The sequence below is a fragment of the Mya arenaria genome, chromosome 8 (assembly GCF_026914265.1).
Source record: "Mya arenaria isolate MELC-2E11 chromosome 8, ASM2691426v1".
NCBI lineage: Eukaryota > Metazoa > Mollusca > Bivalvia > Myida > Myidae > Mya > Mya arenaria.
The window spans coordinates 34,194,030-34,209,905 of NC_069129.1; the positions used below are offsets into that span (position 1 = coordinate 34,194,030).

General features: G+C 35.7%; 2 protein-coding genes across 2 annotated transcripts; one reads left to right on the forward strand and one right to left on the reverse strand.

Moving 5' to 3' along the window:
* Nucleotides 1-1,660: 1,660 nt before the first annotated feature.
* Nucleotides 1,661-9,106, reverse strand: LOC128242847 (hydrocephalus-inducing protein homolog). The gene is made up of 9 exons (XM_052960218.1): nucleotides 9,014-9,106; nucleotides 7,685-7,838; nucleotides 7,426-7,551; nucleotides 5,483-5,602; nucleotides 4,886-5,020; nucleotides 4,402-4,601; nucleotides 3,665-3,991; nucleotides 3,405-3,530; nucleotides 1,661-1,796 (listed from the first exon to the last, which is right to left on the reverse strand). Exons 2-9 carry the CDS (start codon nucleotides 7,826-7,828, stop codon nucleotides 1,793-1,795), a joined length of 1,182 nt encoding a protein of 393 aa, XP_052816178.1. The 5' UTR covers nucleotides 7,829-7,838; nucleotides 9,014-9,106; the 3' UTR covers nucleotides 1,661-1,792.
* A 1,869-nt stretch (nucleotides 9,107-10,975) lies between these two features.
* LOC128244586 (PRELI domain containing protein 3B-like) lies at nucleotides 10,976-15,662 on the forward strand. The gene is made up of 3 exons (XM_052962580.1): nucleotides 10,976-11,089; nucleotides 11,491-11,659; nucleotides 14,059-15,662. The coding sequence occupies exons 1-3, from the start codon at nucleotides 11,058-11,060 to the stop codon at nucleotides 14,242-14,244; spliced, it is 387 nt and encodes a 128-aa protein (XP_052818540.1). The 5' UTR covers nucleotides 10,976-11,057; the 3' UTR covers nucleotides 14,245-15,662.
* Nucleotides 15,663-15,876: the final 214 nt, after the last annotated feature.

The following is a 15,876-nucleotide window of genomic DNA, read 5'->3' on the forward strand; positions in this document are numbered from 1 at the left end:
CTTGGCAGTGATGGGTAGGGAGACGATCTCCTCACCGACACTGTCCACATCCACCACCAGGGTCATCTCATACTTCTTGATTGTGTTTGAGATAAAGTTCACTGTAACCTTTATCTCACTCTGTGGGGGGATATTCCCAGATGCTGGGATGATCTCAAACTCACGCGGGGGCTCAGTGGGGAGTGTCAGAGAAGGCGTGTCTGTCTCACTGCGAGCACTGTCCAGATCTGACGTTCCACACACGCTTGCCATCACCCCGTCTCCCGGCACACGTAGCTTGAACTTCATTGGTACCAGCGAAGTGTTTGACAGTGTACACGTCTTTGTGTTTTTAAATCCTGCAGGTTTTACACAAAATATTTAAATAGCATAAAAACAAATCTTATGTTAATTTCACTTTATACAAAAAAGTCTTTGTTTTATATGCCATTAGATTCTTGAATTTAAAAACAAACAAACAAACTATTCGATTATTATTTTGATAAATAATAATTGATAACTTATTTTATCAAAGTTGATTTTTCACATCACTTAAATATACAAGTGTAAATCTGCATTAATGAAAGGACATAATACAAGGATTTCATACCAAAGGAGACAGTTCCAAACTTCAGCCTCGGGACATCAAATTGAAAAGTCGGTCCAATGACAGAACCACTGAAACATAAAAAACCGTCTATATTGGAAAATGAAACACAATCAAAAGTGTGTTAATTTATTCCCTATAATAACCTAGTTCTATATAAGGATGGAAACCTGTTTTAAAAACTGCAAAGCCATGATCTTCTGATATTTCAAATAATTAGAGACCTCTTCAAATAATTAGAGACCTCTTCAACTAATTAGAGACCTCTTCAAATAAGTTAAAGATCTCCTCAAATCAGTTGAAGAGATGATTAATGAGGGCAACAAATGATTTGTAGATAACTCCAAATCTGTCCGTATTAATCCATAATTGATTTGAAGATATCTTTTCTATTAATTAGTTCTATAATTCAATTGTTGAGAACATGAATTCGGCTACATTTGAAACCAAACAATATACAATATAATTTGGAGATATCTTTAAATGAATTAGAGAGGTCTCTAATTGATTTGGAGAGCTCTACAATTCAAATGCAGAAGTCTTTAACTCATTTATTTGGAGATTTTATAGATACAAGCAAAGATGTATTTTATCGCTCCTCTGTGAACAGATAAAGCCTTTGACATAGGTGAGCTGAATAACCAAGGACCGAACAGTTGCATGAAGTAAAACTTTTTATTCTCCTAGTAAATATGTGTCTAGTAACTTACACAAATGTGACCTTGAGTAGGTCTGGCTGTCCATCAACCTGAAAGGAAAACTCTTCCTCAAAGTCTCCGAGGTAGGGGCTGGTGAAGCCGACCTGGACAGCCTGGTGGCCTCCCGGCATGATGATCCCTTCTGCCGGGTTGAATGAGAAACAAGGACCAAACACACTCTGGTTTGGTATCACACTGTATATAGCATCAATGTCACCTTTGTTTACCATCACTATCTCATAGTAATGTTTGGAGCCTATAAATATATTGCCCATGTCGAGGGTTTCCAGAGAGAAATGGACCTTTGGCCCGATGCCATCTCCCTTAATTCTGAGTGGCAGGCGTGTTTCCCGGCCAGTTACATCACAGAAGGCTGTTCGCGTATAGCTCTTAGCTTCACGGGGCTTGAAGATCACATTCACATCAACGCTAGAGTTTGGCCAGATATCTCCCTCACACGGTTCTATCTTCACAACATCGTCATTAAAAAGCATCTCATCATTCTGGATCAGCTACAACAAACAAACAATGGTCATGTTAAACAACTTAACATACATGCAATGTGTAACATTGAACAACCAAAACTCAAACAATGTGCTATGCTGAACAACGTTACACACAGATAGACAGACATTCATGGTTGATTATAATACTTTCTTCCAAAAACGGAAAGGACGGAGGACACAATTGTCTGGCGTCTTTTTTGTCCAAACAAAATATGAACATCTTACATCTCTACACTAGTGTATTTCACGTAATCAGCATTTGCATATTTGTCCAGAAGTTATGTCACACTTTCATACTTTACTAAAACTTTACTGTTTACCTAAAAAGGTCAAAATTTCCTTCAAACAATAAGAGAGTTCATTTTATTCATTTTTATTTTAATTGTCTTCTTTATAATTCATTCAATCATATAGAGATATAGAGTAGAAGACCTTAATTGTGAACATTTTGATGTTAACTGTTAATTGTCCAGTGTAGCTCTAAACTAGAGCTGTCACAGGAGTGACGAATACCCCCAAATGCCGCCTGGACACAGGAATGGCAAACCATTCCTTTGAAAAGAGGCCATAACTCCAAGGTTACTGCACACTGCATCTTCTTTAATCATGCATGTATTGTTTTATTTAAATCTGTTGAGTAATTTAGAAGTTACACTGCTGACAAGAAAAACTAGCCTTTCATGAGTTATCGTCCGGAAACCGTTTTTCAATTTTTAGTAACAGTGACCTTGACCATGGCCCCACCAGCCCCAATATCGAACTTGACCTGTATCTTCTGATGTTACACCTGTGTACCAAAAATTGTTCAAATCTGTCAAGCCTTTCATGAGTTATCGTCCGGAAACCGTTTTTCTATTTTTAGTAACAGTGACCTTGACCTTGGCCCCACCAGCCCCAATATCGACCTTGACCTGTATCGTCTGATGTTACACCTGTGTACCAAAAATTGTTCAAATCTGTCAAGCCTTTCATGAGTTATCGTCCGGAAACCGTTTTTCTATTTTTAGTAACAATGACCTTGACCTTGGCCCCACCAGCCCCAATATCGAACTTGACCTGTATCTTCTGATGTTACACCTGTGTACCAAAAATTGTTCAAATCTGTCTAGCCTTTCATGAGTTATCGTCCGAAAACCGTTTTTCTATTTTTAGTAACAGTGACCTTGACCTTGGCCCCACCAGCCCCAATATCGAACTTGACCTGTATCTTCTGATGTTACACATGTGTACCAAAAATTGTTCAAATCTGTCAAGCCTTTCATGAGTTATCGTCCGGAAACCATTTTTCTATTTTTAGTAACAGTGACCTTGACCTTGGCCCCACCAGCCCCAATATCAAACTTGACCTGTATCTTCTGATGTTACACCTGTGTACCAAAAAAAAATTCAAATCTGTCTAGCCTTTCATGAGTTATCGTCCAGAAACCATGAAAACCGACAGACCGGACCCCGACCGACAAGCTCACTCCTATATACCCCCTCAAACTTCGTTTGTGGGGGTATAATTATCCCGCTTAAGTATGAACCATACTGTCTTTGAATGAGGTTTATGAGATTATGGATTTCTTGAATACTTTTTTTTTATCAAGGGTATGAGAAGGGCAGTGGGCGTACCTGTTTCCTGTTCTGGAATGTGCGCGAGAGGATGGAGAGTTTGTCTCGGAGTGTCGGGTCCTGAATGCACTCTTCCAGAAAGCGGTCTGAGTCCGTCCTTTCCTCTCCTCCAATGAAGACCTCACCCTGAACACAACAAATCACATTTCAGCACATGAACAAGATGAACAACCACCTAAATGTCATTATAATAAAAGAAATGTGTAAGTTGCTTGATTTTTTCATGGTTATTTTCAATTTTCTACAAGAATAACTCCTACTTGAGTTTCTGTTGGTCCTCTTCCTCCCTGGTGGCATACTGCGTCCAGCGAAAGTGAGCCAGCACATTTGTCCGGTTGCTGATGGTCACTGTGCGTTGGTTTGCCATGGAGATAAATGTGTTTTCTATGCGGATGGAGTTTTTGTCAAGTCGCACATTGGCATCCTGGGCCGCTCCATACAGCCGGATATACACATCCTCGCCAGTGTCATAGTGCAGGAGTAGGTCACGGCAGTGGTCCCCTACGGCATCTGGCGTAAACTCCACACTAACCTGCAGGCTCTCTCCGACAGCCTGGGTCCCAATCTCTGGACTCACTTTGAATGGTCTGCAAACAACCAGGTAAAAAACATTATGATGGCAAAAACAACTAGTGTATATTCAATACAACTGCCACAAGTAAGAGCAATATACATCAAGGAGTGATAAGCAAATGGAGACAAGGAAATGAATATCAAACTTGTAACAAAAATTATGCTTTCACACATTATAATCCATTCCAATAGAGATTGAACAAGTTTTTTAATTATTATTAAACATAAATATTATGCAAAAACTGGCTATGCAAAAACTGACATAGAAATCGCATGTTCGTATATTCCACAAAAATGTGCAACATGGCGCTTGATAATTTTAGTTTAATGTTAACTTTAAAAAGTTCCTCTTAGAATTTGTGTTTCTAAAGATTATTTATTGTCTTCTCAGAACTATATATATATATAATTCAAGGCTTCTTACTTTTCACAGCTGAGAGTAAATTTTGCTTCTTTGTTTCCAATATTTCTGATTAGCAATGTCTTTGTGTTTGTGTATTTGACGGGTCCAATTGGAAAGTTTATTTCATCCGGGAAGTCGAGCACAGCTCTTGCTCCAATGGCCCGGACTGGGACAATGAATTTTTCCCGCTCTGTAATGCACACCAGCTCATGTGTGTAGTCCTGCAAAAAATCGTAACCGCTATATATGAAGTCATCTCAAAGTTTCACAATTATGAGTGTTGTACTTTGCTGTACAGTCCACGTTGGCTCAAACTCCCAGGGACCGGCGAAAATACATCGAGTCTCGAAAAATTCGAGCCAAGCGGGAATGCTTACCTTCAGACAGTATAAAGAAATTGGTCCTTTACATTCAGTTGGAGACAAAGAGGAAATCTAGCCAAGCAAATTTGAGCAAATGAGGTTCGACTGAATATTATGTCAAGTTGATTGCGTTTAGTACCTACCTTCACTTCATCCGGTGTGAACTGTAAGCGGAATGTTGTTGGGAGCCCTGGTCCAACCTTGTTGCCCACGTCGTGTGGGGAAATAATCTTGAAGTATGGGCTGTCTGCCTGTGTCACCTTCACCAACCTTGGTACCTGCACAATAACAATAGTCAGTGCTACAAAAATCATCCCCTTCAAAACAAAACTGTTTACTTAAAGCATGAATTTTTCCTTTGCAAAACGATATAAGCACATATCATGAAATAAGTTTATATATTATTCATATTTTGCTATTCAATATAAATACATCAATTAAATATTTTTGTTTTAAAAGTAGCCGATATTAAGGTACATGTACTCTGGAAAGGGAAATTGCCCTGATTTATCCAGCTACATTTTCATATGGATTATTATGAATAAAACATGAGAGAAATACCAAAGATTAATCATGCAGATTTTTCATAAATAGTTTAAAAATTAATAAAAAAACAAAAACATAAAAAATGTGGCCGAATTTTGGTACTCAGCCAGATTACATACGGAATTAATTTGCTTATGTTATAATTCTGAGTATAAAATACTTTTTTAAACACATGATCAAGTTGAAGATCTGACCTTATCATTGTTCCGTAGAACCAGTGGCACCTCATATGTCTCATATGGCTCAAACTTCTGGAAGAAAATATCTGATGGGAACGGCTGGAACATGGGCTCATCTACGTTCACCTGGGAAAACTGATAAAACAAAACACTGATTACAGCCGATGTCAGACAGAAGTTCAATGATTCTGGTATGCGTCCTTGTTTCTGGCCCCATTTTCTCGAAATTACTTTCAAGACTGTTACAAGCTTATTTCATTGAGCAAAATTTCTTACTTAGTCTTGATTTTACTAAATAAACACAAGGTTATTATGATCATTAAGATAATTTCCCTTTAAAGTCCGTAAAGTCTTAAGAATGTAATTATTACACAAATTATAATTAAAAAATAAATAGTGAGAGCTTAGCTTTACCCTGTTTTAAGGGACTTGAGATGTTTTGAGAAATTGGGGCCAGAACAGTAGGCAACATTAAAAATTCTGCATTTGGATGTAAACTGAGTTTCAACAATACTTCAATAAAATATTCCTTCTGAAAATGTGCTTGACTCCTTTACAAATCAAAACATTAAGCAAAGGTTGCTATTATAATGAAGTTTTCAAAAGCTGAAATATTTAGCTTTTGTATATCGAATATATCACTAATATATATAGTACCTCTTGTTCATCTAGTACTATAAAGCTATAATCAATATATATATATATACATTTTATTATTCAACATATAATAAGATGGTTCATATTATTATAGTAATTTTTGGTTTAATGTACATGTATAAAACCTAATAATCGTGCAATACAAAAACATTTAAGGATGCATGCAAATCTGGTGCCTAATTGTACTTCCTGCAACAACATCAAGGGCCATGATTACAAAAAGTGTCAAGTCTGAGTTCAAACTCACATGGAAAAATTGCAAAACTTCATTTCATTGTAACGTTCTTTGTTGTTGAGTTCAGACTTCTGATGACGAAATTTGCTGAACTTTATTACTATTCAAACTTGTGCAATATTCAAATTTATTTTTGTAAAATGAACTTAATAAAGATGATTGTTATTTAATAAAAGTTCTTTTCTGAACCTGAGTCTAGACTTGGACTTGAAAATGTTCGTAATCATGGCCCCAGGTCACTTGTTTATAAATACAGCCTCAAGTTCAGACTAAGCTCAAAACAAGATGTATATCTTAATGGCACACACTATAGTATAATGCATTATTTTTTTAAATTTTAATGCATTATCATGTTTAACTTATTTGACTTTAATGATAAAACTCCCCACAAAAACATATAATTTAGGTACAGATATTTTTTTAACGCTTTTTTTTGCTTTTTTTTGGTTTAGATCGTGAAAAGATAAACAGTTGATATTCTCAGAACACGCAAAAAGGATGTAATATAATTATGTATGTGAAAATTTGAATAAACAATGGTTGTTCATTATTGCATTGACTTTACAATTTACTGGGACATCCCTCATTGAATGCTAGTTGTTTACACTGCTGCAACAACCACACAGCTCAAACAACTGATAATATAAGTACAGGTTGTATGGAAGGGTTGCCTGGAGGTAAGGGTAGTTCACTGTGTGTGCATGCAGAGCTTACCGTGGTGTGTGACCTTGTCAGCCCCTGGGCCCAAGGCCCATCTGGACAAGCCTGATACTGATTGGACATAACACTCGTCACATACATACCAGTTACCATATGGTTAGTTACACAAATTCTAGTGTTAATAAGCATCACACTTTAACACATGTTAGTAATAGAAACAAATTGTTAGAAAACAAAGGATGATTTTTTGTTTATAAGATAATGTAGCATTTAAAAAAACCTTAAAGACTACAAAAATTGAACGCACAGCTAACTGGAAATCATTACTTCCATCTTAACAATTTTAATTTAGTTGATGGATGCTTGTGATGTGGTGTGGCTATATATATATGGGGCACGTGCCTACCTTCTGTAAACTTGTGTCCGCCATGTCCAGCAGTTCTATCTTACGGGGAATCTTCATTGTGTGGGTATTGGCCAGCTTCTGCTCCGTGCTCATCTCCATGTCAAACATGTACTTGCTCGGGGTCATCTGTCAAAACATACAAATGTCATTCAACAAATCAAGTAATATCAACCTTGCCAAAAATACATTTTTGTAAGTATTCATTTATTAAAATTAAACTACACTTTATTTTTTTAATAAAATGCTTGTAGTTCTGTACCTTAAAGCCTTCATCTTCCCCAAGTTTAAGGAGTTTTGGATTGCGCGGAGCTATAACCTTGCTTTTGTATGCCGTGGTGTCAATGCCGAGGGCATCAAGTGTGCCTGTCGTGCCCACCACCTCTCCAAACGGCCCTAGTGGCATGTTGCTGATACTGTAAGGAAAGAGTAAACACTCTAAACACTGCTGTCTTTCAGAATGAATAGATGGACAATATAGTTATATATCACAATCAGAAAAATATTCAAATATCATCAAAGCAAAGGAACTGTAATAGAAGGTTAAGTAATGAAACAAAACAAAAATTGGGGCGGAGTAATCATTGCCATTATTCAAAGCTTCAAAACCTTGAAATGTTAATTCCATTTGAAAACAGTTTAATTGTGCAGAACACGCATTTTTTTAAATTATATTTTTATAACAAAAAGTATGATTGAAAAAAACAGGCAAACAATGTAGTTTAATTTTTGCTAATTTGGTTTGAAAACAATCTCTTTTGTTATAAAACTGAGGTAAAATTGTATGAAGTGTTTGCCATGAATGTCAACATTTCCTTTAATGATATTCATTTCTTACTGATACCGTTTAACTGGAATCTACCACAATTCTTTTTCTAAAAAAGCCTTTTCAGGTTGTTGTTTTCCTACTCCATGTATATTTTGCACACAGGTTTTTAAAATGTATAGGAATAATTCGTGTCTTTAGTATGAATGTATTGATGATTCAAATTTTACAATTTTTATTTACAGTATTTAAGCAATCATGATTTTTGCCTTCAACACCATGGTTTTTCGAATGGTATATATTGTATGTGTATGTTATAAGCAGTTGAGTTTCCAATGCGGCTGAAAGAGGGTTACCAGCATTGTTCTTTTAGCTATGTTTCTACAATAGTTCAGGCCAGTTACCCATTATTCTTTATAGGTGAGTTATACATATATGAATTAAAGGCATGACAGGCAAACTAACATTTAAGTTATAATGGGAGATTAAATCATCATAATTAACATTGATAGTGAAACTGTGGTGAAACTTGATCGCAAGACACTGGGTTCATGACATCGCCAGGGGCGTTCTGGGTAACCTTCCATTGGACATAGAAGCCAACAACAATGACAATACCTTAATGGTGAATATCAACCACTTCCTTTATATCTTTGTCTCCATAAAGAGATCAAAATATTATGCAATGCATACCCAAATGTCTAAACAGAAATACAAAACAATTTATCCTATACTTATTTTCTGCTATCTGCTTATTTTAAAAAGAAATATCCTTATGACATCGTCCGTGCTCGATATAAAAACATGTTTTTAAAAATACGCTACCAATATTTCTGTTCTTCGATCAACTAATGTAGTTTAATTGCCAAAACTACGCTCGAGGATTGTTTGTAGTAGCCATCTTGGCTCTGTTTCCATAACAGCGTGAGCCTATATTGTTATGTATTAATATATATGATTGGTTGTATTGTAAAACCATTACCGCACAATGATCTGAAGGACACACAACACTATCAATTATAAACGCTCCAACTTCCAACGCAGTGACCTCCCCTGTCGAGCCCTCTGTCATATTCACTGATACACAATGATTCGGTTGAAGTCACTGTAAGGGAGCAAATTGGCCATTCTTGGTGTATTTTTCGAGAACTTTAAAACACAATTTTGACCCGAAATTACTTATTTCTACCAAAAACAATGATGAAAAGGATATTTCTAGCTGGTTCTTTACAAAAAATATCTAAAAAATAATATATATATCATTTACAGCACTTTTTAAAAATTAATTTCGAAGGGTAGCAAATGAGAAACATAACTAAAAGTAAATAATTTACCATTTATAGAATTTTTGCTAGGCGAAATGATGTTTTTGAAGAAACTCGAAAAAAAATGAATTATGCAAACGACCACACTTTTTATCAATCACATTCTGTGAACACGAAGATGCGATTTCCAGTTCCAAAATGGTCACCTCTGTACGTCATACTAGATTTGTGCGAGTGAAGGGGACCTTTCTTCGTGCAGAAATGTTGATATCCCTATTAAAAACACGAACTATTATTCATGGGGACAGTGAGACTGAGCAGCTGCCACCCTTACCATGGCAAATTCTACTGGCTAAGGCCCACAGCCGTCCCTTGAAGACATTGTTTCGCTTTATTTGGATGCTTCACAGCAGCAGGTTTATGATTTGTTATGCAATTTTTCGAATCGGGCATGCGGTTTGAAGTTAGCAACAAACGAATGACCGCAGGTAGGTTCGGCCTCATATTGAACAGAAAAAAGTCAAGGAACACTTGATTAAATAAATATTTGCAAATAGTTAAAGTGAGTAGTGTACATCTGTCAAGTTAGCAAGAAAAATACCATGCAAGATGTACGATTCTGATGTGTAATTAGCCCATAGTTTCAATGGCTGCCTGCCATTCAAAATGAATTGTGACGCCAAATGATACCCCGCTTTTTGCCTTGAATATCATCGAATATCAATAAATAATAATTTGAAGAAAAAAGAATATGCATACTAAGCCCAACGCAAAATTGGTACGCGAAGGGTTTTAGCCACCTTCAAAAAATGTATAATCTGTATCAAAGTTATTAAACAGTGGGGGGTAACTTTTAATGAATTTTCATTCCGAACAATAACTACAGTTGTATAAATGAGTCGGACATGCAAACTTGTTTATATTGTAATTACTAAGTGGTGCATAATACACCAGAGAGGACTTTCGCTAACGAGTCTCACACCTTAACGTCGCCTGTCGCAAATCAAGATAGCTGGAATGCTTACACAGTATTATGTTTGTTTTAATAAAAATAAGAAGAACAAAAGGCCAGCTGTAAAGTATATTTGAACATATTCAATTTTCAGTTACTAGTTACACTTGTCTTTATTAAACTTCATATTTTATCGTTTATAAAAAAACAAAAAAAAAAAAAAAAAAAAAAAAAAACATGAGCATTGACAAATTGCATACATTTTAAGACATAATGTTTACATATTGAATTTCATTTTGTAGAATATTAAAAACTAATAAGATTTTCATTTTTTTTCACCAGACATCGGCAACACAATTCGTCCGCCAAAAATATGTCAAACATGTGAACTGCTGGAAATATGATACCCGGACTATCTCAATGTTATGACATGTTTACTCTTGAACAATTAGTAAAAAATGCCACACGTATGGGTCATGCAATGAGTGGAGTTTTCATCTGATGATATCCCAATATCACATAGGCCGGATACCGGTCGATCCTAGAAACCGGATACCGTGTTTTAGCATCGCCTTGGGCACTTCCTGTTTAAAAACTAAGGTCGTGAGGGACGTGAGGACTTGTGTCTGGGAAGGCATTTTATATCTTAACAATGAAAATCAGAACAGCCGAACATATATTTGAGTAAGTTCATGTTTAAATCTATTTATTAATTTTAAATAATTCGAAATCAACACCGTCGTTGAGATAGTCCGTTCACTCTAATCTGTGTCACGATGTACGATGGTGATATTGCATAATCAAGTTCAACAGTGGCTCGAATTTTGGGAATATCACTATTGACAAAAAGATTTGTGATCATGATCGAAAGCATTGTTCTAAATTCATGTGTGGGTCGTTTCTGCCATGGAATACATAACAATATGGGAATAAATCTTTAATATATGATGTCACAAACAGATGAAACTTAGTTTTAAACTGTCACCATGCAATACTAATTATAATATAGACTTAGTGAATAGGTAAAGGAGTGTGAATTTCATCTGCCATGCTTGATGAAGTAATGTGATCATTTCTGTATTCAGTGAACCCTGGGAACTGGTTGTTCGTGCTCAGTTTCGGAAGTATCCTAACAAGTTGAATCAGGCTGTGGAGGGTATCGATGTGGTAGATCGTACTGTGGACCAAGCTGGCGTTCTCCGCAGTCACCGCCTCCTTACCACACGGTGGGGACTACCTGGCTGGGCCACAAAGGTACACTGTCAAACTTAGAGTTTCAGGAATCAAACACATTTGTATCAATTCTTGACATTTCAATATTCACTTACATCAACAGAAGTCTTGATTTTTAGTTGCCATTTTATCGCAAGTATTTCGAGTGAATTTATAAACATGTAATTTATTGATATATGTCAAAACGATAATCATCCCAATCTTGTGGTCTTCTATGTAGGAAATATGTGTCCTTCCAAATGTAGCTAAAAGTCGAGACAAAAAATTCAAAAAAAAAGAAAGTACGGATTCTGGAAAAATGTGAGAAAAATACATACTGTCTGAGTGAAGAGTGTCAGCATGGCATATTAAAACAACATAATTGCCAAGAACCACAACAAAAGAAAGAAAAGACATACATGTAGTTGCCAAGGCATCTCTAGCAAGCTGTAAAAATATTTCTTTGGATAATATAGTGAACATATATAATAGATAAAAACTGCACTAAACTTTCATTGAAAGCTATCAGATTGAAACTGACAATCATTTTGTACTAGACATTATGACTGGCAAAAGGAAAGTTTGGTCAATGTGATAGGAAGTTTACCAGAGTGTGACACGTCTGACTTTTTGCTTATTTTATGACCTTTAAACTAATAAAAGCATGCTTGCAATGAGAGTTCAAATTTATATATACTTGCCTTAAAATGAAATTAAACCATGTTCAAATTGTATTTCATGAAAATATTCTTCAATGTTATTATATGACATTTTACAAAGGCATGCTTGCATTTAATGAGTTAAAATTTATACACTCAACTAAAACACTCAACTAAAAAAGGAACAAAACATGATTTTATGAAGAGCGTTGTTACATGTAAAATATGCTTTAAAATGATTTTTTTTAAACATTTTTTCTTGAAAACATAACTTTCGATTTTGACTACTACTGCATAGGAATGATGGACGTTATTATGTCCAGGTTGCTACCATAATTTCCCGACTATAAGGTGATCTGCTTATAAGACGACCCCCTAACTTTGCCCATGAAATCTGGTGTTTTTGTCTCGACTCGTTTATAAGACGGGTCAATTTTTAAAGCAAATCCAGCATTTTAAATTCTCCAAGTCTGTGATAATATTCAAGCTAAACAGTCAATTATCAACTAAATTTGTTCATTTGCTTGGGATTATTGATTTTTATTTTCCGATGGTATGGTATGTTTGAACCAGCCTAGACGCAATTTTGGGAGTTATGTGGGTTCATACGGTATTTGATTGACCTATTTAAATACAAACCATTGCAGTGCATCTTTGATCTTTACACAGTTCGTGCTGTGATGTCACAAATTGTACTGTTTGATCTGCAGCCGACAAACAGAACACATTCCATTACATGTGTTAATGAGTTAAATTTTCGTTTGTTTGGATTGCAGATAATGGGACTCAAATTTTGAGAAATAAATAACCATTGATGATTGCGGATAAATTAATGTCACGATTAATGAAATATGTATTGAAATCTGCCAGTTACATGTATGTGCATGATATATGCAAAGCCTTATAGTAAGGAAAAAGTATGTTTTATTTACGACATAGGAAAAAAACAATGCATTTTTTTAAAAAACAATTGTCAAAATATATTTAATTTTAAAGGTGGCAAAATATGTCTCCTGTGAAAAACAATGTGTTTGGACCGATATCATGCGTTATATCGGGTGTTCATCGTAGCGAAACAAAGCATATGGTCGTCTTAATCCGATGGGTGTGATCGTGTCACTTTTATTAGGTCGCTATCAACAGACAATAAATTAGTCAGTTGAATACCTTATGTTGAATGATCCTGATTATGACTCTATTCTTTATGAAATTCTTATAGACTTGCCTATAAGACGGGCCCCCTACTTTAAGGTTAAAAATCGGGACCAAATTTCCCCGTCTTATAGTCGGGAAAATACGGTAACTAAAAAATAACTGAATATATTTATTCAGATGTTTTGGGGTTTTGCACGAAAATACAGATGCAAGTTTTAAGTGCATTTCAGATTCTACATGTAGGTGCCTGTGGGCATCTTTATGCCAGTGAACATTCGGCAGTAAGTGCCACAAATCGAGTTATGAAATTAGAATCCAAAAATGTAAGTTTGTGGTGTTAGCAGTTTACTCATTGATGTTGTAAGCTTGACATTCGGGGAACTTGTTTCAGCATACTTACTTTTCAGTGTGTGTATGCATCATTAAGACTACACGTCAATTGGATATCTTCAGAATTATCAAAAACATCTTAAAAATAGGACAAAATTTGTATAAAGAGAAAAATAATACAAAATGAAAATAAGATGCTGACGCAATTTACTGAACTTGTCGGGTGTGTCAAATGTATGTTCACCTACTGTTATGTTAGCCCATTTTCGCCATGTTATTTTGTTGATGTTTGCACAGATTATCGGGTCAGATGGACTGGGCTATGGCAGCGAGCACTCAGAGGTGAACCCACAAGCCAAATCCATGGAGATGAAAACCAGAAATGTACTGAATATTTTCTTGTGTTTTAAGTTGTTTCATTCATCATTATTTTGTGACAGGGATATCGGGGGAAGTGGGCACATGTTTTTCCAATCGAGCTAAAAACAAACACCATTCAAATCCTGTGTTGAAGGGGCACTAGCAGCTTCTTAGTTTGTATTAATTTGTATAAAATGTGCTCGCTCACAACCAATTCCATGTTAGAACTTTATGCCCCTTTTGAAGAAGATGAAACTTCATCTGTATGATTTAGCCGAATAAGAATCTACGTGTAGGTTACCCTAGACAAGTAGATAACTCGTATTGTTTTGGGGTCAGTAGGTCAAAGTTCATGCTGTCAAAATTTCTTCGCACAATTGATTAAGAAAGGATTGACCAAAAAAACTACGTAATTCCACTGGTTGGTAGCCCTTGACCGGTAGCTAATATCAATTGTGTGCAGTTCTTCTAAGGTCAACATCGAAAAAATTATATTTGTTAAAAGGGCATCTTCGCAGGGTCTGAAAAAAGATTCAGTTGTTGGTCATGAAATATTTTACATAGGTTTCCCCTTACCCATTATGATTTACCTTGTTTTCAGTTTTCTGAAACTTTTTGCATGAGTTTACAATTGTTTGTTTTCTTAAAACATCTTTGTGGGCTTTTTAGTATAGTTTTTGAAGAGGTACATTGTTCTTACAATTTATGGGAATTTTAATTACTTGTATTACTACACTGGGACAAAGACCTCCCCAAAACGGAAAGTGACTGACCAAAGAGGTTAATTTGGTTCATTTCAATGCTTATCTTTTAGAAGTTTAAAAATATGTGCTTGTTTACTTGTTGGTAAATTTCGTCTTTGGAAATTAGGGCATAGACTAATTTTACAGAAGGTGAAAAAGCCCTGCCTTTACAGTCATCTAAATGAGACTTCTGGATGAACAATCCTGAATTCTTATACTATCGTTGGCATCAAATTGGTTACCAAGCCCTGCTATATAAAATTCAGAATAAGAGCAAGCCTGGAAGACATTTTACCAGTGCAGGGCTTGTGGGCTTGTGCTAATTTCGACCACTGCCTATGCATCTGGCAAAGTCCTCAGAGGCCATAATGTTGTGAGAATGCTCTCTTTTTTAACTTGCTTTTCTGTATAATATAATTTGTAAATGTAAGAAAGTGGTAAAGAGATTATCTTTGTAAAACTACCCAAACTTACATGCAGTCGTACCCAATGAATGTAAAGTGGCCATTGGTTTTTAAATGGAGGGGTACTCATCTCATTTCCCTGTCTCTGTGTCAGTCTGTACACGTTTCACTATCTGTATGTGTCTCTTTAGAAATGTTCACTACTCTGCAAATGGATAATGCACATGTGAATGATTAATAATGAGCTATGAAAAGGGGTTTTGCATGTCCCCTGACTAGCATGGTAGAGGAATAGGGATCATGTTGTCTGGAATTGTCATCTGCATCATTGCTGTCTTGCTTTCCAATCTTAAAGACTTATTTCTGACCTTTTTTTTCTGTCTGGAAAACTTCATACAAGCTATGCCCCGTCAGTGAGTTAAAAATACATGATATAACTGTCAAAAGGGGCTCTACATTAGTAGTTGTTGTTGTTTTTGGGTGTTTGTGTGGTGGTTGTGAAGATTAAATGCCAATTTAATATTGAGATTTTCATAAGGTACTGTAAGAATTAAGAAATTGTATCAAATTAAATCTATCGGTTTTGTAACGTGCGATGTCAACAAACA